Source organism: Dipodomys merriami, unplaced genomic scaffold, assembly GCF_024711535.1.
Source record: "Dipodomys merriami isolate MVZ:Mamm:240054 unplaced genomic scaffold, mDipMer1.0.p SCAF_72, whole genome shotgun sequence".
NCBI classification, from domain to species: domain Eukaryota; kingdom Metazoa; phylum Chordata; class Mammalia; order Rodentia; family Heteromyidae; genus Dipodomys; species Dipodomys merriami.
The window spans coordinates 726,704-751,449 of record NW_027206313.1 but is presented as its reverse complement, the minus strand read 5'-3'; the positions used below and the strand labels follow the sequence as shown (position 1 = coordinate 751,449).

General features: G+C 43.1%; 1 protein-coding gene and 1 long non-coding RNA gene across 16 annotated transcripts in view; both read left to right on the top strand.

Annotated features, from left to right (window-relative positions):
• Window positions 1-10,841, top strand: part of LOC138818218 (protein PRRC2C) — a 75,562-nt gene extending 64,721 nt beyond the window's left edge. For 5 of the 15 annotated variants that reach the window (XM_070009207.1, XM_070009209.1, XM_070009206.1 and 2 more), the window contains 8 exons: window positions 147-283; window positions 2,801-3,032; window positions 3,373-3,495; window positions 4,778-4,996; window positions 5,326-5,429; window positions 5,541-5,685; window positions 6,539-6,775; window positions 8,980-10,841. In XM_070009207.1, coding sequence (XP_069865308.1) covers window positions 147-283; window positions 2,801-3,032; window positions 3,373-3,495; window positions 4,778-4,996; window positions 5,326-5,429; window positions 5,541-5,685; window positions 6,539-6,775; window positions 8,980-9,237 — 1,455 coding nt within the window. In that variant the 3' untranslated portion in view covers window positions 9,238-10,841. Of the gene's footprint in view, window positions 1-146; window positions 284-2,800; window positions 3,033-3,372; window positions 3,496-4,777; window positions 4,997-5,325; window positions 5,430-5,540; window positions 5,686-6,538; window positions 6,776-8,480; window positions 8,534-8,979 lie in introns of all 15 variants that reach the window. The other 10 variants (XM_070009214.1, XM_070009213.1, XM_070009211.1 and 7 more) reach the window with 7 other exon arrangements.
• An 8,369-nt stretch (window positions 10,842-19,210) lies between these two features.
• LOC138818224 (uncharacterized) lies at window positions 19,211-24,115 on the top strand. The gene is made up of 3 exons (XR_011369014.1): window positions 19,211-19,450; window positions 20,214-20,349; window positions 23,871-24,115. It is a non-coding gene; the product is annotated as an uncharacterized lncRNA (long non-coding RNA).
• Window positions 24,116-24,746: the final 631 nt, after the last annotated feature.

The window sequence follows — 24,746 nt, the reverse complement described above, 5'->3', positions numbered from 1 at the left end:
AAATTAATTAAAGGGGAAATTTGTGTAAAATAAATTAATATTCTATCCTCGTGTCTTTTTTTTTCTGAATCTTCTAATTTGTATTACGTGTTCATATGTTGCATATATACCATTTACGTATGCATGTACTTTTCACTGTGTTGCAGCCAACTTCAGTCCAGCAGATTCCAATCCCTATTTACGCACCATTGCAAGGGCAGCATCAGGCCCAACTGAGTTTAGGGGCTGGACCTGCTGTTTCCCAGGCTCAGGACTTATTCAGTTCTTCACTTCAACCATATAGGTAATTTCTTTCAAAGTTGTTTGCATTTAATCAAAGTAGTATAGTTATTGGTTTTCCTTACCATAATCCCAACAACTCCCCCAAAAGCTGGGGTGACCTTGTGGTAAATCATACTAAATAATTCAAGCATCTTAGTTAAATGTTGTGAGCTTTAGTCTCTGATAATTCAACCTCAGACTATCTTGATAAAGTAGGCAACAGCTCCCACACAGCATTTAAAAATCATTGAAAATAGCTGCTGAGAACCTTAAAGGTTTACTTCATAAATCTGTTTAAGCTGAGGCATGGCAAATAACTACCATGTGTTAGGAGCAGAGAACTGAAAAGAAAGGAGTAAATACAATGTCAGATAAAGAACAGAAGCAGTATGATAGTGGTGACCAAATAAAGCTGTGTTGTACAAAAGAAAAACGAAAGTTAGATGCCCTTATTTACCATTACAATTAGAATAATGAAAACATTTTATTAACTGTTCCTTACATGTGATAACTGTCCAACCTTTCACATGTAGTAAATTGTATGCTTTCCGTCCAATATCAATGGAAATTGGGCATCAAGATAAAGCATTTTTACCCCAGATTACAATGTAAGAGACAGCCTGGGTTGAACCCCAGGATCTCTGTTCTTCTCTCTTTGACTTAACAGTAGGAATTGTGTTGGGGGAGTCAGGTGGTGGGAACGACGCACCGCACCGTGACATAGGTTGCTGTTACAGGTGTTGAAAGGTAAATTGTATTTAGTTAGATGATAGACACAATCTGTTTGCCTTTGGATATTTGTTTTCTTCTGTTTTTTTATACATGGTTTATAACTTCTATAACTTCTAAGTTTGGCTTCAATTGGTAAGCTTATTTCTTTTAGATAATTCCTTTTACTTTTTTGTTTTGATTAAAAGTTTTTGGTAGAATCTAGTATGTCTGTATTGTTACAGGTATAATACTTCCTTTTTATTCTGGTCTTACTGTTTTATTTAACTGGGCTATTTCTTTTTTTTTTAGGGAGGGGGTTCAGTCATGGGGCCTGAACTCTGGGCCTGGGTGCTGTCCCTCAGCTCTTCAGCTCAAGGCTAGCGCTCTACCACTTGAGCCACAGCGCCACTTCCGGCTTTTTTCTTTTTTGCTTATGTGGTGCTGAGGAATCGAACCCAGGGCCTCAGGCATGCAAGGCAAGCGCTCTACCACTGAACCACCTTCCCAGCCCCTAGGCTATTTCTTTTACATTCTTCTGTAGAATTGTTTACCCTTACAGAAGATGGAAGTAATTTCTTTTTTTGTTTGGTTGTTTGGGTTTTTTTAACTGTATTTTTTTTTTTTTTTTGTCTTTTTTGGTACTGGGAATCGAACCCAGGACGTTGCACTTGCTAGGCAAGCGCTTTGCCACTTCTTTCATTCTCAAAAGCCAGGGTTGTTTTTGCTGTTGCTGGAGATCAGATCTAGCACTCCCATCCCATTAATTGATGCTGGCTGCTTGAAACAAAGTTTCCATTGTGTGTTTTGTCAAAAAGAATACAATGATAAATTAGTATTGTCCACCATAGCCATGGAAAATACAGTAGCAGTGCACTGACTAATTGTATTGGAAAGCACAGGCTTAGATTTTCAGCATATTAAGTCCCTAAGTACAGTTTGTTTCGGTTTCTGATGCTTGGGAGTTTTTTATTTGTTTTTGTGGCACCACTGAGCACCCCCATTGTTTTTTGCCTGAGCTAGTCTAGGTCTCAGTCCTTCTACTGAGGCTTCCTATATACCCAGGTTTGAGGTGTGAGCAACACTCAGCTACTCTTTGCTTTCTTTATAACCTCATTGGCATAGTCCTTATTTAGGACATTGCTGCCTTAATTTCATCAAGTACAGGATAGGATATAGGATATATTAAACAGTATGTTCATTTTTTCCCCATATTTAAAACAAATTATAAAGCAGACAGTATGAAGATTTACTTATCTAACTATCACACTTGCTTAAATTACTGGCTTTTTCTTCTGCCACAGAACAGGTTTAACAAAGGATAGAATTAATTCATATAATCTTAGAAACTTAGAAGTATAGTTTTGAGGCATCTTTCCCAAAGATGACAAGGAAGCCTTGGGTTAAAGTCCAGTATTAAGTTTTTAGAAAGGAAGTAAACCTTGTGCAAATCCTGATTAAAGCTACATTGCTGTAATTTATAGAGGACTTAAAGCTATATGTATAGGAAAATAATAAGACACAAATAATGAAAGGGTTGTTCAATACTATAAGTTGGAATTTAATGTCCCAAAGATAAAAATAAATTTAGTTGTCAGCTTCAAGAAGTAACGACAATCAGTTTCTTGGCAATAGTAAGCTTTTTGCAGAATTTCTACATGTGGAATTTTGTTAGATGCAGATCTCTAAATCTTGAAATCTCTAAATCTTGCCACTTTTCTTCAGTTGTGTACTAATTGCAGTGCTTGGTCATCATAAAATAGTCATTCTTAAGAATTTTAGATCCCAAATAAAATGAATTTGTAACACAAGCTTTTCCTCTTGTACGTAGGTCTCAGCCAGCCTTTATGCAAAGCAGTCTTTCCCAGCCATCTGTGGTGCTTTCTGGAACTGCTATCCACAACTTCCCAGCTGTACAACACCAAGAACTTGCCAAGGCACAGTCGGGTCTTGCCTTTCAGCAGACTTCAAATACCCAGCCTATCCCTATATTGTATGAACATCAGCTGGGGCAGGCATCAGGACTGGGAAGCTCCCAGTTGATTGATACACACCTTCTCCAGGTAAGGCAAAGGCCAGAACAACGTACAATCATTGCATTCCGATTTCAAAATACATCCAGAAAGAAAAAAATAATTACCCGACACTGGTGGCATATACCTATAATCGTAGGCACTCAAGAAACTGAAATCTGAGGATCTCAGTTCAGAGTCAGCTGAGCAGAAACTAGTTCATTAACTAGCAAAAAGCTGGATCTGGAGATGTAGCTCAAATGGAAGATTAAAGTCTTTTATCTACTGCTAGTATTGTTAACAGTTTGCTTTGAAATACTAGTATCCATAGATGAATTAGCAATTTTTCATTAATTTACTGCTGCTTTTAAATTTTTTTTTTCTTTCCTAGGCTAGAGCAAATCTTACTCAGGCTTCAAATCTTTATTCTGGACAAGTACAGCAGCCTGGTCAAACAAATTTTTATAACACTGCCCAATCACCAAGTGCTCTCCAGCAGGTAAACTATGGCATGGTAAATTTCCTCACTTTTCTTTTTATTATTATTATTAATTAAAGTTTGAATATTTATGGAGTGGAGGTAAAAAAGCTTGGTTTTCAAACTTCTCTGCAGAAGCCTGGGAACGCCTTTGTGTCCACTAGGAGGAAGTGAGGGCTTCATTCAGTCTCTTCGCACCAGTCTCCGCACTCCTCCCCAGAGCCTTACTTCAGGCAGTTCTGGTTATACCTCTTATACTCAAAATATGTTTCCATATCATAGTTTATTTGGACCAAAAAAAATCCATGAACATGGAAGTTTGAAAACCATCTTTTAAGTATAATTAGGATAGATGATTTGCCCATTTAGTGTTAGAAGTAAAGGAAGACTAAAGAATTTCAGCCGGGTTGGTGGTGGTTCACGCCTATCATCCTAACTAATACCTGAGGTGGGGGTGACAGAGGATGACAGAGAACAAATGACAAATGCCTAAAATACGGATTCAGTAATACTTTAGAGTATTTTTCACATTTAGAGTGAAAATTTGGTTGAATTTTTTAAAATTTAATGATGTTATGCTTTAAAAGCTGGTGGGATGCTGACAAAAAGCAAACTAACATGTATATGAGAATCTGATGCTTGTTCATTCTTATTCAAGTTTACTCAAATATTTTGTAGTTATTTAATATATACTGTGGACAGTTTAGTCATAATTATTTCAGAACTCCAGTCATACGCTACCTGATATTTCTACTAACAGACTGCTTGATATTATTAAGATAATATTACCTGTAAAGTGTGGTGTACACCTATGTACTGGAGGTCGAGGTAGGAGAATGTAACTTGAGCCCAAGATCTTTAAGGCCAGCCTGGGCAGTACTGCATGCCCTGGTCATCTCAAAAAGAAGTCACCTTAGTTTGTGGAGGTATCCTCTCATGCTGCACATGATAAAGTTGCCCAAGCAGCGAGACGTTTGCCATCACTAAGTCCTACCTACTGTTTTGTTGTTGTTTTATGAGTACAATGCATCTCTTAATTTTGTACATTAAGTAGTGGTACAAAAGTAGTTATAACAAAGTAGCTTATGAATACAGTGCACTTGGTCAGTGCCACCCGTTAACATTCTCACCCCCTTCCACCCATTTCTTCCCTTACTTTTTGTTGCACATTAAAGAAAAGAATGAAAGCAGTAACTTACTGAAGCTTAAGATTTGTGTCTGAGACATATCAGTTATACCTACAATAGATGCATGTATGTGTATATATACACAATAATCATAAGCAAATTGCTGCAGTTTTTGTTTGATTGCTTCCTAGGTTACAGTACCTTTGCCAGCATCCCAGCTTTCCTTGACTAATTTTGGATCTACAGGACAGCCTCTGATTGCTTTGCCTCAGACTCTTCAGCCCCCATTACAACATAGCACCCCACAAGCACAGGCTCCAAGCCTGAGCCGTCCTCCACAAGTAGGCCAGGCTTTCCGAGGGTTAATCCCTGCTGGGACTCAGCATAGCATGATGGCCACCACAGGAAAGGTAAGTAAAGAGAGACTTGGACAGCCTCTTCCAGATTTTAAAGCTGGGTGTTTGTATCATCTACATAGTCTATAAAAATAAATCTGTTTTTTAACACCCTGCAAAAAAGAAACCCTGAGATAACGCAGATGTAAGACACATTGTGGAGAAGTTATGTTTACAGAGTCACTTGCTTAGTATAAGTCTTAACTGCTTTGTTGATTCCATGGAATTTGAAACCTAAATGTTTTCCCTAAGGTCTTTACCTCTTTTCTGGGTTGAGCCTTTGTATTTAGAGATTAAGTGCTGTACTGAAAGAATGTTAAGTTTTATTTTATACTTTTTCTCAGATGTCTGAAATGGAACTGAAAGCCTTTGGAAGTGGCATTGATATAAAACCTGGCACACCTCCAATCAGTGGTAGAAGCACCACACCAACATCTAGTCCCTTCCGGTAAGATGGACACTTAAGTATTTCAAAGTAACGGATCACCATGTGTTAAATACTTAAAGAATCATTAGAAATCTAATGGTGTTTCTCATTTGGTGCTACTGTACTGACCAGTGATGGATTCCTTCCAAGGGCTACTTCAACAAGTCCGAACAGCCAGTCCAGCAAAATGAGCAGCATTGTCTATCAGAAGCAGTTCCAGTCAGCCCCTGCGGCTGTGAGAATGACACAGCCATTTCCTACACAGTTTGCTCCCCAGGTAGGTAGATAGAAGAAAGAATGAGTGTGGTTTACTCAGATTTGATCGTTAGTCTGAGTAAATGTCCAGTTTTGCGATCTTACATGTTAGTCAGTTTACCAAGAACTTTTGAATGGAAAATCTCCAGATTCATATATGTTTATGGTATTCAAGTGCATTCCTTGAAGTATGTAGCTCAACACAGGCAGTAATTGTTTAGTTAGAAAGCAGACAAGAAATTCTTAGAAGAGTCCCCACACAGCTCTGGTCATTTGAAGCCTGTTCCTTTTATCTTTTTTTGAGGAAGCTGATTTTTCAGCGAAGGGTCCCAATGCTTGCTGTTTTCTAGGCCCCAAGTGGTTTTTATATGTTAGAGTTTTTGTGCAGCTTAAGTAAAATTTTCAGGAAGATGTTTTCAGTAAATATGTAAAAAATGGCTTTTCTTCCCTTCATTGGTCATATTGAAAGACTAACAAAAAATTGATTAAAATGTTTCACAAACTTGAAACACACAATTGTTGGATTAGGTCTGTTTATCATCAAATTGCATTTGTTTTAGATGTGGATCTCTTCTGCATTCATACCTTTCTTAAAGATACCCTAATTAATAGCCTTTCTACTCAGTTATTCAATTTAGGGTCTAGCTGAGAAGCTAGAACCAACTGAAGTGCCATAGAGTACTTTGCCTAATTTTTCTGTTCAACTTTCCAGTCACAGCCTGCCTGTCCTTTGTCCTCATTAATGAAATAACATAACCCATAAACTGCCTTTTGTTGGCACAGTGGGCAGGTTTACTCTGGGATAAGCAGACCCGGTCTGATGGGCAATTTTTTTTTTAACAGTTGAATGTTGTATGTTTTGTCTTTTCACTCAGATTCTCTCCCAGCCTAACCTGGTCCCTCCATTGGTAAGAGCCCCACATACTAACACCTTCCCAGCGCCTGTACAGAGGCCACCAGTGGCTCTGGCCAGCCAGATGCCTCCTCCGCTGACCACAGGCCTCATGAGCCACGCTCGTGTGCCACACGTAGCCAGGGGCCCTTGTGGATCACTGTCTGGAGTCAGAGGTAATCAGGCCCAGGCTGTGCTGAAGGCTGAACAAGATCTGAAGGTTAGTACAGCGTTAACAGCCAGCAGATCAAGAGTCTGTCTCTGAACGTCTTAAAATGCCTTGGGACCCATGGTCACAAATCCGGGCATTCATTGTGTTAGCATACTAAACCACGCTAACGACTTTGATTCCTTCCTTTTTTTTTTTTTTCTTTTTTTTTTTTAACTTTGATTTTTTTGTTGTTGTTGTTTTTTCCTCCCACCTACCCTCACCTTTTTCCCCTTTTTTTTTCCTTTTTGTTTTTTGGTTTGTTGGAGTTGGGATTTGGGGTGTTTTGTTAATGGGTTTTTGGGGTTGGGTTTTTTGGGGTTTTTTTCTCTTTGGGGGATTTTTTTGTTTTGTTTTTGTTTTTGCAACTATAGTTAGCAAATTAACATTTTAAACTCTGCAGCCAAATGAATTGCTTATAAAACAAGTGTTTGATGGAGATCTGAGTTCATGTGTTACATTTTTTTGAAATAGCAAAGAAGTAATATGGTTTGGTGGTTTATTTATAAGCTTCCTCATTTTCTTTTTCTTTTTTTTTTTATTCCTTGTTTTTCTTCCTTACCTCTCCCTACCCTGCCCCCACTGCAAAATGTAGCTTAATATGTAATCATGGTTCTTTGAAAGCTCTGAAATGGGTAAGACTTGTTACTATCTTGACCTTTCTTCCTTTATAAGTCACTTGAAATTTCCTCAGGCAGTGTTCACATAGTGTTTTGCCTGCCACTTAAGGAAGCCATTTTCCACAATGTGCAGTTGTACATGACAAACTTAAAAGCACCTTGGGATCCTTCATGATGAAAGTCACAAATAAACATGAGGTTTGCTAAAGCAGGTGCCTTTAGGAGTCTGTGTGGGGACAGTTCTTGGAGCATAAGCCTATCTGTCTGCCTGTCCAGCCAGTTGCAGTGTTTCACTGAAGATTAGCTTCAGAGTTCTTAGTAGGCATTTTGCCTGTTTTGCCACTATGTAGACCAAGAGATTGACTTTAGAGATCTTAGTAGGCATTTTACCTGTTTGCCACTATGTAAACCAGGCTACAACAAAGAACATACTACTTACAAACAGGGGAGTGTACACAGCATGGCTTTATACTAAACTAGAAACATATGTGATAATGCTCTTATAGAATTCAAATGGCAGAATTTCTTTTTGGAGTTGACATCCTTTGTATTTCTGATGATGAATAATAATCAGATTATAGACTACCAGAGGCCTTAATATCTTATTAGGCCATGTGCCTTGGATTTTTTTTCACTAAAAAATACTAGTGTGCTAAAAAGTTTTGGAGGTAATTTGGCCTTGGTTCCAACTCTGCTCCTAGCTATTTACCACTTGGTTTTCACACATTCCTATTAGAATTGCCATTAGAACTTTTCATGGGGTGGGAGAGGATACAGAATTTCTTAAATTGCTCTAAATCTTTGGTTAGTATAGGTTACCTTGAGAACATGAATTTGTTATATGAAACTTATTATATATATATGTGTGTGTGTGTATTATATATATATATATATATATATATATATATATATATATATATATATATATATATATATATATATTACACTGTATATAGTAACGTAAGTATAATCTTTGGGGCACATAGTGAGTGAAACTAGGAAACTATTTTACCAGCTCAGAATTGTGGTAGGAGCTATCAGAACTTAGTGATCAAGTGAAGTTGTAGTTACTAATTTCTGATGCTCTTCCCCTGCAGAAGAGAGCTGTGGGAAGAGGACTCAGCCACAAGACATTTGGTCCTAGGTGTTGGTAATGCCACAATATAAGTGCTTCCTTTTCATTTTATTGTAGACCACATATTGATAACTAGAAGTTTTTTAAGTGTTACATGTATGTTTTCAGACTTGCAAGCAGCCTCCTTGAATAAAATATATCAATAAGCTATCCCAGAAAAGATACAGTCCAGCAGCAATTTGTATTTTATTGCTAAGAGGGCAGACTGGAAAATGGTGGGAGGTGGTTCTTGTTTCAAATGTAAAAATAAAAATATAATGGAATATTTTCAGAGATAGGAAGAAGTCTATACATTGAAAGTTGAAAGATCAATGAGGTACTTTTGGCTTGGGCCAAACCAAGATAGAGAAAAATGATTTGTGATTGGTAAAAGAACTTGGACTGAGATTGATTTGACAGGCTTAGATAATGCTGAAACATTTTAAATTATTGTTTCTCTTTTTTTTTTTTTTTTTTTTAAGGCAAAGCAGAGAGCAGAGGTTCTTCAGTCCACGCAGCGGTTCTTCTCTGAACAACAACAGAGCAAACAGATAGGAGGCAAAGCTCAGAAAGTGGACAGTGATTCAAGTAAAACTCCTGAAACACGGACCGACCCTCCTGGTGTCTGTCAGGAAAAAGTAGAAGAAAAGCCGCCCCCTGCACCTGCCATAGCTACCAAGCCTGTTAGAACTGGACCAATCAAACCTCAGGCAATCAAAACTGAAGAAACAAAATCGTAAAGGCTGTAGTTTCCTGCAGGGTATGGAGGGAGAATAGGGAGAATGAAGTCTGATAATGCCAGCAGCCACAGAGGAAAATTGGTCTGTGACGTTACCTTGTGTAGAGCTTGGAGAGAGATGCACATGGGGCACAGGAGCAATTACATTGACACACAGCTGCTGTGCCAGTTCAAATGAACCTTCGCAAGCTAACACCTATACAACTTTCACTCAGTTGATGGACATGCATCTTCAGTCAGAATGTATATACAGATACATGCACATAGTCCTTGAGTGCATACAACTTAGATCTAAAAATCTCTTAATGGTTAGGTGAAACGCCAAAAATAGGAAGAAAGTAATACCACAGAGGATAAACAGTTCAACCTGAACAATGTGTTGGTCCCAGCTAATACATCAGAACGCTGAGTCTTTACCTCCCTTCCTTGCATTCTTTGGAGATGGTTATGATGTGTATGGTTTGGAAGTGAACTAAAGATAATTGGTGCTGGGTAGAGGAGCCTTATTTTCTATTATGGCAGCTTGCTATTTTTATAACATGGTAATTGGATTGCACACAATCAAAGTACCGTAGTAACTGATCTCCCCTTCCTGGATGAGTGAGCAAATGGTGAACTATTAATGACAGCATCCAAACGTGCAGGGCCTGGCTACTCTGTCATCTGGCTCTGTGAGGTTCTCGCCATTCAAACATAAAACAGACAGGTTGAGTCTTGCTTGCCTTCACTCAGTCATCTTTGTATGAGTCCAGTGGTTGTGGGGTATGGTTTTTGTTTTGTTGTTTGGGTTTTTTTTTCCCCCTTCCTGCTCCCGCACCTCCAATTTCAAACGGTTTGTAGCTGATGTTCACTAAGAGACTGAGTACTTGGAACTGTCCCACTGATGGAAGGAACTCCTATCTAAGAAAGTGCATTTCTTCACAGAGCTGTGTCATACCATCCTTTGGCCCTCTGCTGGAAAAGTAGAATCAAGTCTCAATAATGCCTTTTTAATTGTATCCTCTAGTATTATAGACGTAGGACAGTACTGTATCATCCCTCTGTGAATATAAATACCTTGTACCTGCTTTATGATACGTAGTAGTGACTGTGCTTTATCAGAGCTGTTTTTAATGATGTTACTCAAGAATGTTTTCTTTCCAGATGATGATTGAGAAGTTAATAAAAAAAAAAATGGTGCCAGGTACCACAACAGTAACAGAACTTCGCATTTTTCTGGGGTTTTGTTTTTTTATCTTTTTTTTTTCTTTTTATTAATGGATGTGCTGGATGTCTAATTTTGTTCAGATGACTGCAGAACCTGGAAAAGCTGTTGCTGCTATTGATGCATAACATACTGCTATTATTGGTCTTTTATATAAATATAAATATATATATATATACATATATATAATTTGAATTTTTGGAAACTTTAGCTGTGCTGTCAACTTTGGAAAAAGTATCTCAGTTTACCGTGTTGAGTTGGCATTGTACAGAAATTAATAGCCATATTGGTCTAGAAATGTTAAACTTAATTTTTTTCCATTTGTACAGGGGTAAACGCACTGTATTAAATATGTAAGGTCTTATCTACGTGGGTTTGATTACAGAAACTAATAAAGTATTCTCTAAATAATGAATTTTGGTGCTTTTAATCCATTCCTGAAATCTAAAGTTTGTATGTACCAAAAATAATACATCTTCCAAAGACTTAACTTCTGCCTTTCCATGGCTATGAAGCTTTCTCAGAGTCAGTATTTGCAGGAGATAATAGTTATAGCTTCTTTTCTCAAAGTGGTCAAACTTAGAAATAAAAATAATTTGTCAGGGAGGAATAAATGTAGCATAATTTCCCCATTTTTCTTCGAGAAAAGTTGAAGGACCAAAAAATAGGAAATATGTATTGTACATTTATATTTTGCATATTTCCCTACAGAGTATTTAGCCTACTGAAGAAGACTAGGACATTACTTTTTCATTTACTGAGTTCATGTAATGCTGTCAGATTGTGATTGCTTATTCTAAAACTCATACTCAGAACATAACCTTGTAGGCAAAGCTTTAGCAGAACTGGTACAGCCACCAGTGTTATATGTGCTTCTTTACTTATGGATAGTATTATTAAGCACTAAAAATATTCCAACCTTGACCTATGCTTTTTTTTCTCAAGATATGCTCTACATTAGTGGAAATGGTATGATAAGGTTGGCACTCTTAACTGTACCAGAGAGCCATGACCACTTCACGTATTTACCTTCTTACCATGCCACTTCTGTTGTGTCTGTTTTTCTTTAAGTAAATTACTTCCAAGTTTTAGGATCTAAAAGGTGACCCACTATATTGCTTGTATTATCTTCACATATCACCAAGTATGTGTACTCACTCAATTGTATTAACTTAAAATACCACTGTTAACTTGGCCTAGGAGTTGAAAGACTAAACCTAAATGCATTAAGTCCATCTTTTGCAGTGGGGCACCGGTGAGGTGGTTTGGTGGTTCATACTGGCACGACAAATGGAGATAAGCAGTGCTTGTAAATAGCACCTTTATTTGACAAGCTTGAGGGTTATATTTTTGGGAAGGTAGAACGGTGGTATAGCCTCGGCCATATCATTTGTATGCTTTGTTTTGAAGTTGGTCCTGCTGCCTTAGCCTCCTGAGTGCTTGCGTTTACCTGGTGCTTTTGTTTTATCTTGGTTTTGTGCTGGTACTGAGGCTTCAGCTAGGGGAGGGTTCTGTCTTTACAGCTCACTTAAACTTTTCTGTGTTAAGTTAGAAAACTTGTGTGCCGGTCTTCATGCCTTCAGTGTAGGAATCTCTGGACTTCGCTAAAAATAGGAGCTATAGATGGTTTCCCTGAAAGGCTATGCTATTTCTTTGAGATGTTTGCGAGCTTTTTACATACATAGCTGTAGTTTTCAGTTTTGTCTGTAAAGTGGCATGGTTGATTATAAAGAAGCCTGAGTATAGGCTTTGTTTTTGTTTCTTGGCACTATTGAGATTTGAAGTCAGGCCATTGTGATTTGAGTCACACTCCAGACTTTGTCAGTTCTGGGTTGGTTTTTTTTTTCTTTATTTTTCAGAAGTGGGCTAATGTATTTGTCTCCACTAGGCTGGGACCATTTTCCTCTTACCTCTGCCTCCTGCACAGGTAAGCAATAGTTGGAGTTACAGGCATGTATTACCATGGCTGTCTTGCTGAAATGGAGTATCATTAACTTCCTGGCTTCTGTCTGCACTTCCAGCAGTGGGCTGGGAATCACAGAGATACCCAGAGTCACACAGGGTCGGACACACAGGATCTCTTCACTCTTCCCACCCTGCCTCCTTTCAGACTGTTGCAGATGAACTACTTGTAGCATTCAACCCCAGAGATGTTTGGTGGAAATGCATTTCCCACATCTGCATCCACACTGACGGGCTGCCTGTGATGTAGAGGAGCATGGGGTGGGTGGTCCATGGACTCCAGGTCCTGATGGCAGAAAACATTGCAGGACTTGTCCCACGCCTGTCACGGTAGAGCACCGTGTGACTGCAGGAAAGCCATGCTGCTTGGCCTTCAGATCTGACCTGACACATTGGACTAACTCCCTGGCCTCACAGCAAGTAAACAAACCTAAGAAAAAGCAGCATCTCCATCTTCATAGCAAGGAAGAATCAGCATCGTCTTCATCCTATTCCTAAGTCGCTGCTCGTAACTGCATCCTATACACTTCTCAGCATCGTCTTCATCCTATTCCTAAGTCGCTGCCCATAACTTCATCCTATACACTTCTCAGCATGGTCTCCATCCTATTCCTAAGTCGCTGCTTGTAACTGCATCCTATATACTTCTCAGAACTGTCTTCATCCTATTCCTAAGTCGCTGCTTGTAACTGCATCCTATACACTTCTCAGCATGGTCTCCATCCTATTCCTAAGTCGCTGCCCGTAACTGCATCCTATACACTTCTCCCCTCTTGGAGGTCTTGATTTTTCTTTTTTCCCTTTTTAAGTTCTATGAAGTTGTAACTCCTTTTCTGTCCTTATTGAAATATCTGGTTTGATTTTGAGTTGAAGACCTCAAGTGAAGGCTTTTCACTAAAAAGGTCCCCATTTAAAACAGGTATCCTCCCAAAGACATAAATGCATGGCAGTATTGAAACATGATATGGAGCTATGGCTCAAGAGGTAGAGTGCTAGCACAAAAGCTCAGGGACAGCAAACCAGGCCCTGAGTTCAAGCCCCAGGATCACCACCAAAAAAAAAAGGAATATGGGGGAGGGGTCAAAATAGGACATCTCCAAAAGTTTGTAAATTTTTTTTAGTCCAAAGAAATACAAAAGAATTTCAAAAAAAATTATTTAAAAAAACAGGTGACAGGTACACAAATGGAGAAAGGTTGTTTCAAGACTTCAATAAGAGTAGTAAAAAGGGATGACATTAATAAAGATGTGTGGGGCTGGGAAGGTGGCTCAGTGGTAGAGCACTTGCCTTGCAAGCCTGAGGCCCTGGGTTCGATTCCTCAGCACCATATACGCAAAAAGAAAAAAGCCGGAAGTGGCGCTGTGGCTCAAGTGGTAGAGTGCTAGCCTTGAGCTGAAGAGCTGAGGGACAGCGCCCAGGCCCAGAGTTCAGGCCCCACAACCGGACCCAAAAAAAAAAATAAATAAAGATGTGTTGTACTCAACCTGATATTGAATCAAATGGAGAAAGGTTGTTTCAAGACTTCAATAAGAGTAGTAAAAAGGGCATTAATAAAGATGTGTTGTACTCAACCTGATGAATCGCAGCTCCCATTGTACAGCTAAAGATAATTATATGTGTGTGTGCGTATATGTACATGTATACAGAAAAGTACTTGTATAATAAATTCACCAAGAGGTTTGGGGAAGACTACCTGAAATCTGGGAAATGAAAAGCTTTAAGAAGTCAATTTTTTTAAAAAAAATTAAGACTACATGAAATAGAGGAGAAAATATAAGGGTTTGAAGGGAAAGGTTGCATTCAGATAAGCAAGTCAGAGTTCTGAAACATGGTTAAGAGACCACATACCCAAAGATTCAGTGTGGGGGAAGGAATTGAGATACAAATGAAAATCACAGAAAACCCATTCAATAAGATTGAAAATTGTCCAAATCTCAGGGAATAAGGAATTTGGAATCCAGTAACATGGCTAAAATGCCAACTGTACAGAATGCAAAGGTGCTCAGCTTCTTTTACCTAGGAAACATCGAAGTTACATCAGACCTTTTCAGCAGAAACCCTAAAACAACAATGTATAGAATGATACTCAGCATTTGCAGTAAATATCTGCAAATGAAGAGCCCAATATCCAGCAGTTATCTTTAAAACCTGCTGAAATATTTGCCCTCCCTCCACTGTGCCAGAAGATACTTAGAGAAATCTTGCACATGGATGAAGTCACCATCCTGACTGCTCAATAAGAGTTTTGTGTCAAGCATCAGCTCGGTATACTAGCAAACTGCTAAGATAACTAAAACAAGGTTTGAATTGGAAAAACAATTACAGGGATTACAGGCATAAGCCTGTACCTGTCACTAATAGGCATAAAAGTGATCTTTAAAGAGGTAGACTGTCCTTGTTGGATTTTACAATTGAGATTGAGCTGCTTACTCTCCAAGAGATGCTGGCAAAAAAAAAAAAAAAGAAGAGGAAAGAATGGAAATCAACATTCTTCCAAGTAAATGGAGTCCAAAAGAACTGGAGTAGTGTTACTATCCGACATCAGCATCAAACCCAAGTTAGAAAAGCTAGAAACCGTGCACGAATAGAGGAAACAGTTCATCAAGAAGACACACATACCCAGTGAACCAATCACCAGCTCCAGACTGCAGAGGGGAAGAAGGGAGGACAGGAGACACTACAAGCAGTGCAGACCATAGAAATGGGAGAAGCTGTTGGGACTGGAAGAGGCTGTCCCAGGAGCCTGGAAGCCGTGCTAGGGAGTGGGGCCCAGCAGTTGGCTGGACAACTATCTCCCGACTACCAGCCTGGTGAAGGAAGGTTTTCCTAAAACAGAAACACACTTAGGAAGCTATGTCATCTAAAAAGATCAGAACAGGAGCCCTGACGCCTTTAGACCTTAATATAAGCCCAAGATGGTGCTTTACCATCTACAATAACCTTTGAAACCAAGCTTGCTCACCTGGAGATAATTATAAATACTAGCGGGCATAAAAGGTACAGTAGTAGTGGGAGATTTCCATACCCCACCCTCACACTGAGACAAAAAATTAACCAAGTTTAACTGTCTTAACAAGTGAACCTGAACCATACATAGGTCAAGTGGACTTAGGCATCTACAGAATATTCCATACCGTTGCAGGGGAAAAATTCTCAGCAGCTCACAGAACTTTCTCCAAGATAGTTCACACAGTAGGCCATATAACAAGTCTTAAAAACGTACCAAAAAGTTATTCCTTGTATCTTAACAGATCCTTGAAGAAAGTCAATACCAATACCAAGAGAAACTAAGAAACGGAGATTGAGCCCTGCGGTAGAGCCTTGGGTATATAATTCCCTGCCATTGAAGAGGAGCAGTGAATGTTCCGGACAGTTGATGGTAACAAGACCAACTGAACACTTCTCTGCCTCAGCTCACCCGGTGATGGTGGCTCACACCTGTCACCCTAGCTACTCAGGAGGCTGAGATCTGAGGACCATAGTTCAAAACCAGACCAGGCACAAAGGTGCATGAGCAAACGAGAAGTGGCTCTATGGCTTAAGTGGTAGAATGCTAGCCTTGAGCAAAAGAAGCTCAGGGACAGAGCCCAGGCCCAGAGGTTTGAGCCCTCGGACTGGCAAAAAGAAGGAGGAAGAGGGAAAGAGGAAGAAGAGAAGGGAGGAAGGGAGGGAAGCGGAAGAAGGAGCAGGATAATGTTGACCATGTTTTGTCAAGACAGAAGCAGACTTCCCATTTGAATGGTTGAAGAAATCAGGAGAAATGTGAAGGTTCCTAGTCAAATGAAAAATACGGGGCTGGGAAGGTGGCTCAGTGGTAGAGCGCTTGCCTTGCATGCCTGAGGCCCTGGGTTCGATTCCTCAGCACCACATAAGCAAAAAGAAAAAAAGCCAGAAGTGGCGCTATGGCTCAAGTGGTAGAGCGCTAGCCTTGAGCTGAAGAGCTGAGGGACAGCGCCCAGGTCCAGAGTTCGGGCTCCAGGACCGACCAAAAAAAAAAAAAAAAAAAAAAAACCTTGTGAGACTTCATCTTCAGGAATGGCTGGTGCTGGAGGCATCTCCTGCTGCCATGCACAGCAGCCATGACCTGTTCCTCTGGAGGGAAGCAGAGCCACACACTAGAAGCCCAGCCCAGCCCAGCGCGGCCTAGAACCTAACCAATGAGCCTTCCAGAAAGGAAGAATGGAGGTTAGAGGCGAAACTGAGGAGCACAAACCAAAATTAAAAGAACGAAATAAAAAGAGGGCTCTCTGAAAAGATGAACAAGATGGACAAGTCCTTAACCACAGCAGCCAAAAGCAAGCATGAAACCGCAGTGAAACAGATCGCCACAACAGATATTCCTGAAATTCAGTCCTTAACCACAGCAACCAAAAGCAAGCATAAAACCAGCGAAATAGAATGTCACAACTGATATTCCTGAAATTCAGGGAATCATTAAGGAATCGATTCAGAACTATACTCCCACAAGTTGGAAAATCTGGAAGAGATGGATACATTTCTACACTCATATCCTATAGATAGATCAATTTCTACACACACACGTCCTATCAAAATTGAACCAGATCTCCAATGAGCAATGAGACTGAATCATCATAGCCTCCCAACCAGGAAAACCCGAAGCTCCATGCAGAATTCTACCAGACCTGTAAAGAACTAACCCTAGTGCTTGCCAAAGTATTCCATCAAGTAGAAAAAAGGAGGGACATTTCTAAACTTACAAAGCCAGTATTACTCTCTGTTAACACTGCATAAGAACATTAGAAGAAAACTGGGACTAATTTCCCTGATGAACAGGGACTCAAAACCACAATGAAAATCTTATCAACTAAACTGAACAACACATTAAAAGGATCCTGCACTACAATCGTGTTGGTTTCACACCATAGATCCAGGGATGGTTCGACCTTCACAAGTCAACAAATGCACTGCAGCACATGCACAGAGTGAAGGCAGACAACAGGTTGTGACAGTGCCGTTGTTTGCCAGCCAAGTGCGGTGTCCAGCTTGCCAAGAGCTATTGATTCTTCACACTAAGGAGAGGATTCTCCGTACCTGGTTTTCCAGTGTTTAAAAAGAAAGCAAGAAACGAAAAACAAAAATCTCTTTGAGAATCCATTTCCTTAAGCCTCTGCTAGCACCAGTTGTGTTCCATCAAGTCCGCCGGAACATCAACACTGAGGTAAAGACTGGGGCAGAATGCGTGTGAAGGGGGTGGGGCGGAGGGGCCCTGGGCCCGGGGAAGCTGTGGGGGAAGGGGGGAGGACTGGACGGAGAGTGACAGCAGAGGCCAGCTGCCATGACAGGCAGCAGGTTCACAGGCGCCAGGCGCCGGCTCTTATGTCTCTAGGGGAAGGGCATAAACCTGGTTAAGACAGCTGTCTTAGCTGACAGCAACGCCAGCCAAGCTCTCGCTAAGAACCGGCAGCCAACATGACCGACCCAGGGGACCACCAGCTAGAAAGAAGTGCGTCCGCCAGAAAGGAGAGCTGGGCAGGGCTCACTGCTGCAGCGATCCCTGCACCGCAGAGCTGGCTGCACACAGCCGCCAACAAAGGTAGCAGACAAAAGCCACGCGTCTCTACCCTTGCCATGGAGGGCTCAGTAAGGCATCACTGCGCGGACTGTACTGAGGGTAGACTCGAAGAGAGGGATCGTGCACCTGTTTGGAGAAAGAATATTCCAGGCAGAGGCGACAGCAAACACAAAAACCTGGCTTCAAGGGGCATTGTCCCCGGCTGGTTGAGCCACAGTCATGGGGACAGAGTTGAACAGGGGAAGCCGTCAGAGACGGGTGGGAAAGAAGGCAGACATGTCCGGTTTCCTCGGAGTGAGGCGGACGTCCTTAGAGCAGAGAAGGCAGTATTGCTTAACACTTTAAAAAACAAAATGAACCATGGTTGTGGCTGAAGGAGGGACATGTCAAATACAGGCCAGACAGGAAGCCTTTGAGGCTCCCGGCCAAAAATAATGAGCTGAACCAGGAGCTAAGGACGGAGCTGGTGAGAAGAGACTGGGTCCGGATAGCTGAACACCTCCCTGTGGAGGGACTTAATGTGGGGTTGAGGGGAGAGGGAGGGAGGGAGGGAGGGAAAGAGACGAAGAGGGCCAGAGAGGGAACTTCTCAAATGGAGGCTTGAACAGGAGGAACCATTAGCAGACACGGGAATGACGGCTGGCGGGACGGGTCAGCTCCCATGCCAGTAGCGTGCATATTGGTCTTGGTGTTACACACACACACACACACACACACACACACGCACGCACGCACGCACGCACGCATTTATACATACACACACACGCACACAAATGTTGACAGATGGGCGTCAGTACCAAGAAGTCGTTTTGTTTCACCAAGTCCTAGCTTTCTGAATGTGTTATGCTTCTTTTTTCTTCCAGGTAGCAAAGGACTTTATTTCCCCTGTGTCCAGCATGATGCCGCGCCGCAGCAGGCTCTCGCACGCCCCGCTCACCACCGCCTTGTTCTGCTGTGAACCGACAACACTTGCGGTTGATATGCCTTCCAAGGTGTGTTCAATAAGAAGGACAGGGAAAACAACTTGAAGCTCCACAGCCATCGCGGTCTCGCAGCATCAAAGCCACAGCGCCCGCCACCTCCGCCGAGTGCTGTGGGAGCGAGGACGGCGCCATTCGGAACACGTGGTCCGTGGACACAGGTGAGGACGTGTGCGTAGCGCTGAGGCTCCCGTGGCCTGCGGCACGGAAGGCGCTCTGCGCTCTGCGCTCTGCGCTCTCTGCTTGGGATTGCTTCCTGCCCCGCACACCTGTGGGGCTTCTCAAGGCCAGGTCATCAGGGATCATTTGTGTCAGCTGCGTCCATCGAAGGGCGCAAATGGATCCTATTCATCGAGCTCCTGAGAGAGCCTGCCGCTACGAGATAAAAGCTGAAGGAAAGACGGTGATCTAGGTGTTCTCGTGGACTTCACCCTTGCCGGATAGGTGGGTACCGGGGACAATGACAGCATTTCGTCGCCAAACCACAAGCCAGAGAGTGGACACGCCCAGACTCTAAGCAGACCCGGATTCCAAGGTGAGTGCCAAGGGCAAGGAGGAGCGAGCTGGGGGATGCAGGCCTTGCTCAGGTCGCCTCACGGGGTGTCACTGCGGGTGTGACCCAGGGAACAGGCAGGGACACTCGGCCCGTTCCTTCAGAGAAGGTGTAGCACTGAAGCACAACTGGAGGTTGTTCAGCTCTGTTGTGAAGAGAAGGGGTTCTGTGGTTCCTGGTAAAGCCCCTAGTGTCCCCCCACCCTGCCTCCGCCCCCCCCCCACATCTCCCATTTGTCTCATGGGAGTTGGGGGGCGGGGTCCTGCAGGTCACAATATCATAGCCACGGCGTCTGCTTTGAATTAGGTGGCTGCCATGGCTTCCACAGTGGAGGTCCAGCCTTAGCACTGACACCCGCTGCCTGCCCGGGAAGCGGCCTGGCCCCCCAGCCCTCTTCGCTTATTCCTTCCCATCCTTTGGGAAGGAAGGGGTCTGGGAAGAAGTCCCCAGAGGGAAGGACCCCTGTCAGGAGAGCCAGCCGGCCCTGCTGGGGAGAATCACGTGACCTCTGTGGGCACCAGTTGCTCAGCCCTACCTGGGGCTGACACTGCCCTGTGTCCTGGGCTTCGTTCCCGTGGCTGGGGTGGCCGGGTGTGGCTCCTGCAGACAGCCCTGGGCTGCGCCCTCTCCTTCCTCCTCCCCAAGCGGCTGAGGAAGGAAGGGCGTGGAAGAACAGCTCCCCCCATGGAGCCCAGCATCCCCAACACCTGCAGAGCCTGTGTGATCACCCAGCTTTCCTTCCCAGCTGCCACGCATCCCAGGCCCTCCCGAGCTCTGGGGGCGGCCATGGCCCAGGAGAGTTCCGTGGACACCGCGCTCAACCTGCTCTGTAGAGACCTGGAGACAGAGGTGTCCAGACGCAGACTTAACATGGCCACGAGGTACCGCACAGCTCGCTCGCTAGCTCACTTACGGGTTTGGGATGGAGAACCCCACCAGGCGTGCAAGAGACATGGGTTTATGTAACTTTATTCCTCTGCTTAAACGGAGCGGAGGAATACATCTGCTTGTGCAAGAGGGAGATGGGAGAGAATTTTCTCCCAGGTCCCTCAGGAGGCAATGAGTGTTACTTGTTGGAGTCTCTCGTAGGAGCGATGGATGAACTTCGGATCAGTAGCTCTTCTCTTCTGTGCTGTGTGCGTGCATGTGTGCCAAGCCTGGGGCTTGAACTTGGGACCTGAGTGCTCTCCCTGCGCTTTTTTGGCCAGTGCACTATCTACCCCTTATGCTACAGCTCTACTGCTGGCTTTTGGGTGGTCAATGGAGATGAGAGTCTCACAGACTTTCCTGTCCAGGCTGGCTTTGAACCGTGACCCTCAGATCTCAGCCTCCGGCGTAGCTAGGATGACGTGAGCTGCCAGAGTCCAGCCATGTCAGTAGCTCTTCATGAAATGTGCGATCCCTTTGGAAATAATGATATAGCCTCTTAGGAAGAAAATGCACACTTTTACAAAGTCTGGGGACAACCTTGGTTTTCTGAAAGCTCACTCTCATTCCCAACAGAGCTGTGTGGGGGATTGTGTGTGTCCCCTCTACCGCTCGATGCCTAGCACCAGGTACTGGGCCTGAGGATCCTTAGAAGAGACCTTGGCCAGCTTGCTTGGCTGGTCCAAAGGGGAGGGTTTTCCTGAGTACCGTGTATGGTGCCACCTGGACTGTGCCCTTCAGTCCTAAGATGCCTGGCACCTTCTTAAGGCGAGTGGTAGTATTGGCACAGAAAATAGGGGCTGGGAAGTTGGCTCAGTGGTAGAGTGCTTGCCTCGCATGCATGAGGCCCTGGGTTCGATTCTTCAGCACCACATAAGCAGAAAAAGCTGGAAGTGGTGCTGTGGCTCAAGTGGCAGAGTACTAGCCTTGAGCTGAAGAGCTGAGGGACAGCACCCAGGCCCAGAGCTCAGGCCCCACAACCAACAACAACAACAAAATAGAGGATGCTCATCTAATGTACAATATTTGAAGCGTAATATTTTTGATCTCTTGAAAAGTGCTCACTGTTCACCTGAAGTGTGAGTCTAACAGGGCAGCCTCTGTTTTCATCTGCTACCTGTGGCCTTGCATTGTTAACCACTGTGGGGTTGACCTCGTTCTCTGGCCTGGTCCAGCTCAGTGCCCAAAGCCCCCCAAAAGGCAGAGAAAGAAGATGGCCGGACGCTAAAATGAAACTCCACTGGAATTGCCAGTCTGTGTGTCACATTCTGTGTGTCACATTCTGTGTCACATTCTGTGTCACATTCCGATCCTTCCTGATAGGGTGGAGGGCAAGGCTGATCCGTTTTCAGTGAATGCTAACCTGCTGTCGTTTACTTGACTTCGTGGATTTACCAGCTATGTAATTTAGTCTTGGTTAAAAAAGAGACATGTACTCTAAAAAAAACTCTCTTCCAAGAAAACCCAGGCTAAAATCATTCAAACATTGCAATTACAAGTTTAAGTTCTTTGTCCTGTATATTATTTAGCTTAAAAATAACCATCTCATTGGGCACTGGTGTCTCACACCGATATTCCTAGCTACTCAGGAGGCTGAGATCTGAGGATTCCAGTTCAAAGCCAGTTTGGGCAGGAAAGTCTATCAGACTCACCTCCAATTAACCTCCAAAAGCCTGGAACAGGAGCTGTGGCTCAAGTGGTACAGTGCTATCCTTGAGCAAATAAAAGCTCAGAGAGAGAGAACCAGGCCCTGAGTTCAAGCCCCAGGACCAGCACAAAAAATGTTTTTGTCTGTTTGTCAAAGAAATAAAACATATTGAATTGTTTATAATATCCCTTTGGTTTAGGGTTTAAAGTAAGGTAGGTATACATGTGGGCGTTGGAAACCTTGGCTGACAGGTGCATAGCCGACTGACATCCATCTGTGATCTAGACCATGAGAGCACATCATTTCCAAGAGACTGTGGTCAGAATGTCCACCCAAAAGGAGAAATACACTGTTCTATGGCCTCTCCTAGCCACCAAGTACCACTGCCCACGGGAGCCCGTCTCTTCTCAATGGTTTGAGGAAATCCACTCTCACTGAAAGATGGCAGCAGGAAATTCACAGCCAGACTAGATCCTAGTTTTGCCTTTTACTGACCCACATCCTGGGAAAATTACCTTAGGTCTCAGATTTCAGCTGAAGGATTAAGACTTAGGATTCTGGGGCACGGTTGAGAATCCATACACAACTCATTTCTAGTTTAGAGATATTCTTTAGAACCTGGAACTTAGTAACTGTTCAGGGAGCCACTGGATCTGAATCTGTAATAGCTTGACACGCTAATCCAAGCACCTTGGAGCAGGATGGCCAAGTCCTGGTCTTGAAGGATCCTTCCAGCCCTGAAGGCTGGAGAGGAGGAAGAGTCGGGACTGAAGGAGGTTGAACTAAATCTAAGATTGGACCGGGCTTGTGAACAGATGAATACAGATGAAACCTTGAGAGAGCCGGCTCCAGGCTGAACGTGACAGAGAACCAGTTGGTAGGATTGCAGAGGGCCAAAAAGCAGGAGAACTGCTTGTTCTAAGCCCAAAAAACCTCGTATGAGGATGCAGAGCGCGAGCCCCAGCGCCGCAGGCCCCTCGTATGAGGATGCAGAGCGCGAGCCCCAGCGCCGCAGGCTGGGGACGATTGGCGACGACCGACTTCCCTTGGAAAAGAGCGATGCGTTCCTGGGGTTTATCTCGGTTTTTCAAGGGAGCAAGTCTCTAAGTGTGGTGGAAGAGGTCTCCGTGTTAGAGAGTATCCCAGCACCTGGGAGACTCGGGCTGGAGGGTTGCAAGTTCCAGACCGATATGGACAACAGTTCAAGGCCAGCTTGAGCTATATAGTGAGACCATGTCTTAGCAACAATAAATCCACATAAGTTTTGTTTTTTTAAAGTGTTCCTCTTGCATTGTTGGTATCTAGGCCTTTCTTCCTTGCTTCGTTTCCCTTTTACTCTCCTGTTTTGTCCGTAGTGGGGCGTGAACTCAGGGCCTCGTGCTTACTAGGCTAGCACTCTACCATTTAAGCCATGCCTCTATCCATGCTTTCTGCTGATCATTTTTTGGAGACAGAGCCTCAAGAATTTTTCTGCCCAGGCTGGCCTGAGGCCACTCTCTTCTAGATGTTAGACTCTTTTTTTTTTTTTTGGGGGGGGGGTCCAGTCATGGGGCCTGAACTCTGGGCCTGGGCGCTGTCCCTCAGCTCTTCAGTTCAAGGCTGGTGTTCTACCACTTGAGCCACAGCTTTTTTCTTTTTTTGCTTATGTGGTGCTGAGGAATTGAACCCAAGGCCTCAGGCATGCAAGGCAAGCGCTCTACCACTGAGCCACCTTCCCAGCCCTAGATGTTAGACTCTTGAGTAGCTAGAAATAAAGGTATGAGCCACCAGCACGCTGTTTATCATGTTTTTATTTAAATGGAGTCTAATGTGAGTCTTTCTTTCTAGAGAAGAGCTGATCACCATGGAAAATGATGCAGTGAAGGAGATATCCTTCTATTTGGACACCGAACAAGAGACTTCTCCCAGCCAGACGTCTTCCCCCCTACCTCCTGCACCTCCTCCGTCTCCAGCAAAGGATTTTGCAGACTGGCAAGCAAGTACAATTTAAATTACTTAAAGTACGGGTTCAGTGACGTTTTTGACGACCATCTTACATATCTTTATTCTTTTCTCTTTTCCTTCTCCTAGAATGGCTGTTGAACACTGTTTATCCTCACTCATGTACATATCGGATTTTGAGTTTTCAAACTAAGTTTCTGATATATATATATGTCTATGTACACATAGACAAATATATATATATATATATATGGATGTTATGTTGTAGAACACTTGTGGTAGTCGGCAGTATTTGAATTAAAAGTATAGTTATTGGGCCTTGTTTGTTGTTAACTCTAACTCAGTAAAAACTGTAGGCATCTGTGACATTAGCTGGCAAGATCTCAGGTTCAGGCTCCTGAGGAGCAGGGTTCAAGTCTACTATTGTAATGGCCAGTTCATCCTAGTGTAGCTGAGCTACACACCTCTTCTGCGTGTGAGTTAGGGTCATCAAGGTTTGTATTTACTGACTATGTTGTCAGTTTACCTGCAGGAAGTTGAAGTGATTTTCAGACACTTTCAGAAGGAAAGCACAGGATGGTTTAGTGGGAAGAAGTCCATTTCCTGGTCGCCTGTGAAGACTTTGAGGGCCCCTCCTGTTGGCAGCGTCAGAACTGTGGTCTACGTTAGTCTTTCCGTTCCAGGATGTCCCTTCTGCTCCCTCCTCTAATATCTGGTCTCTTGAGTTCCATTGAGCGTCTGTGATGGGAGGCAAGTACAGTC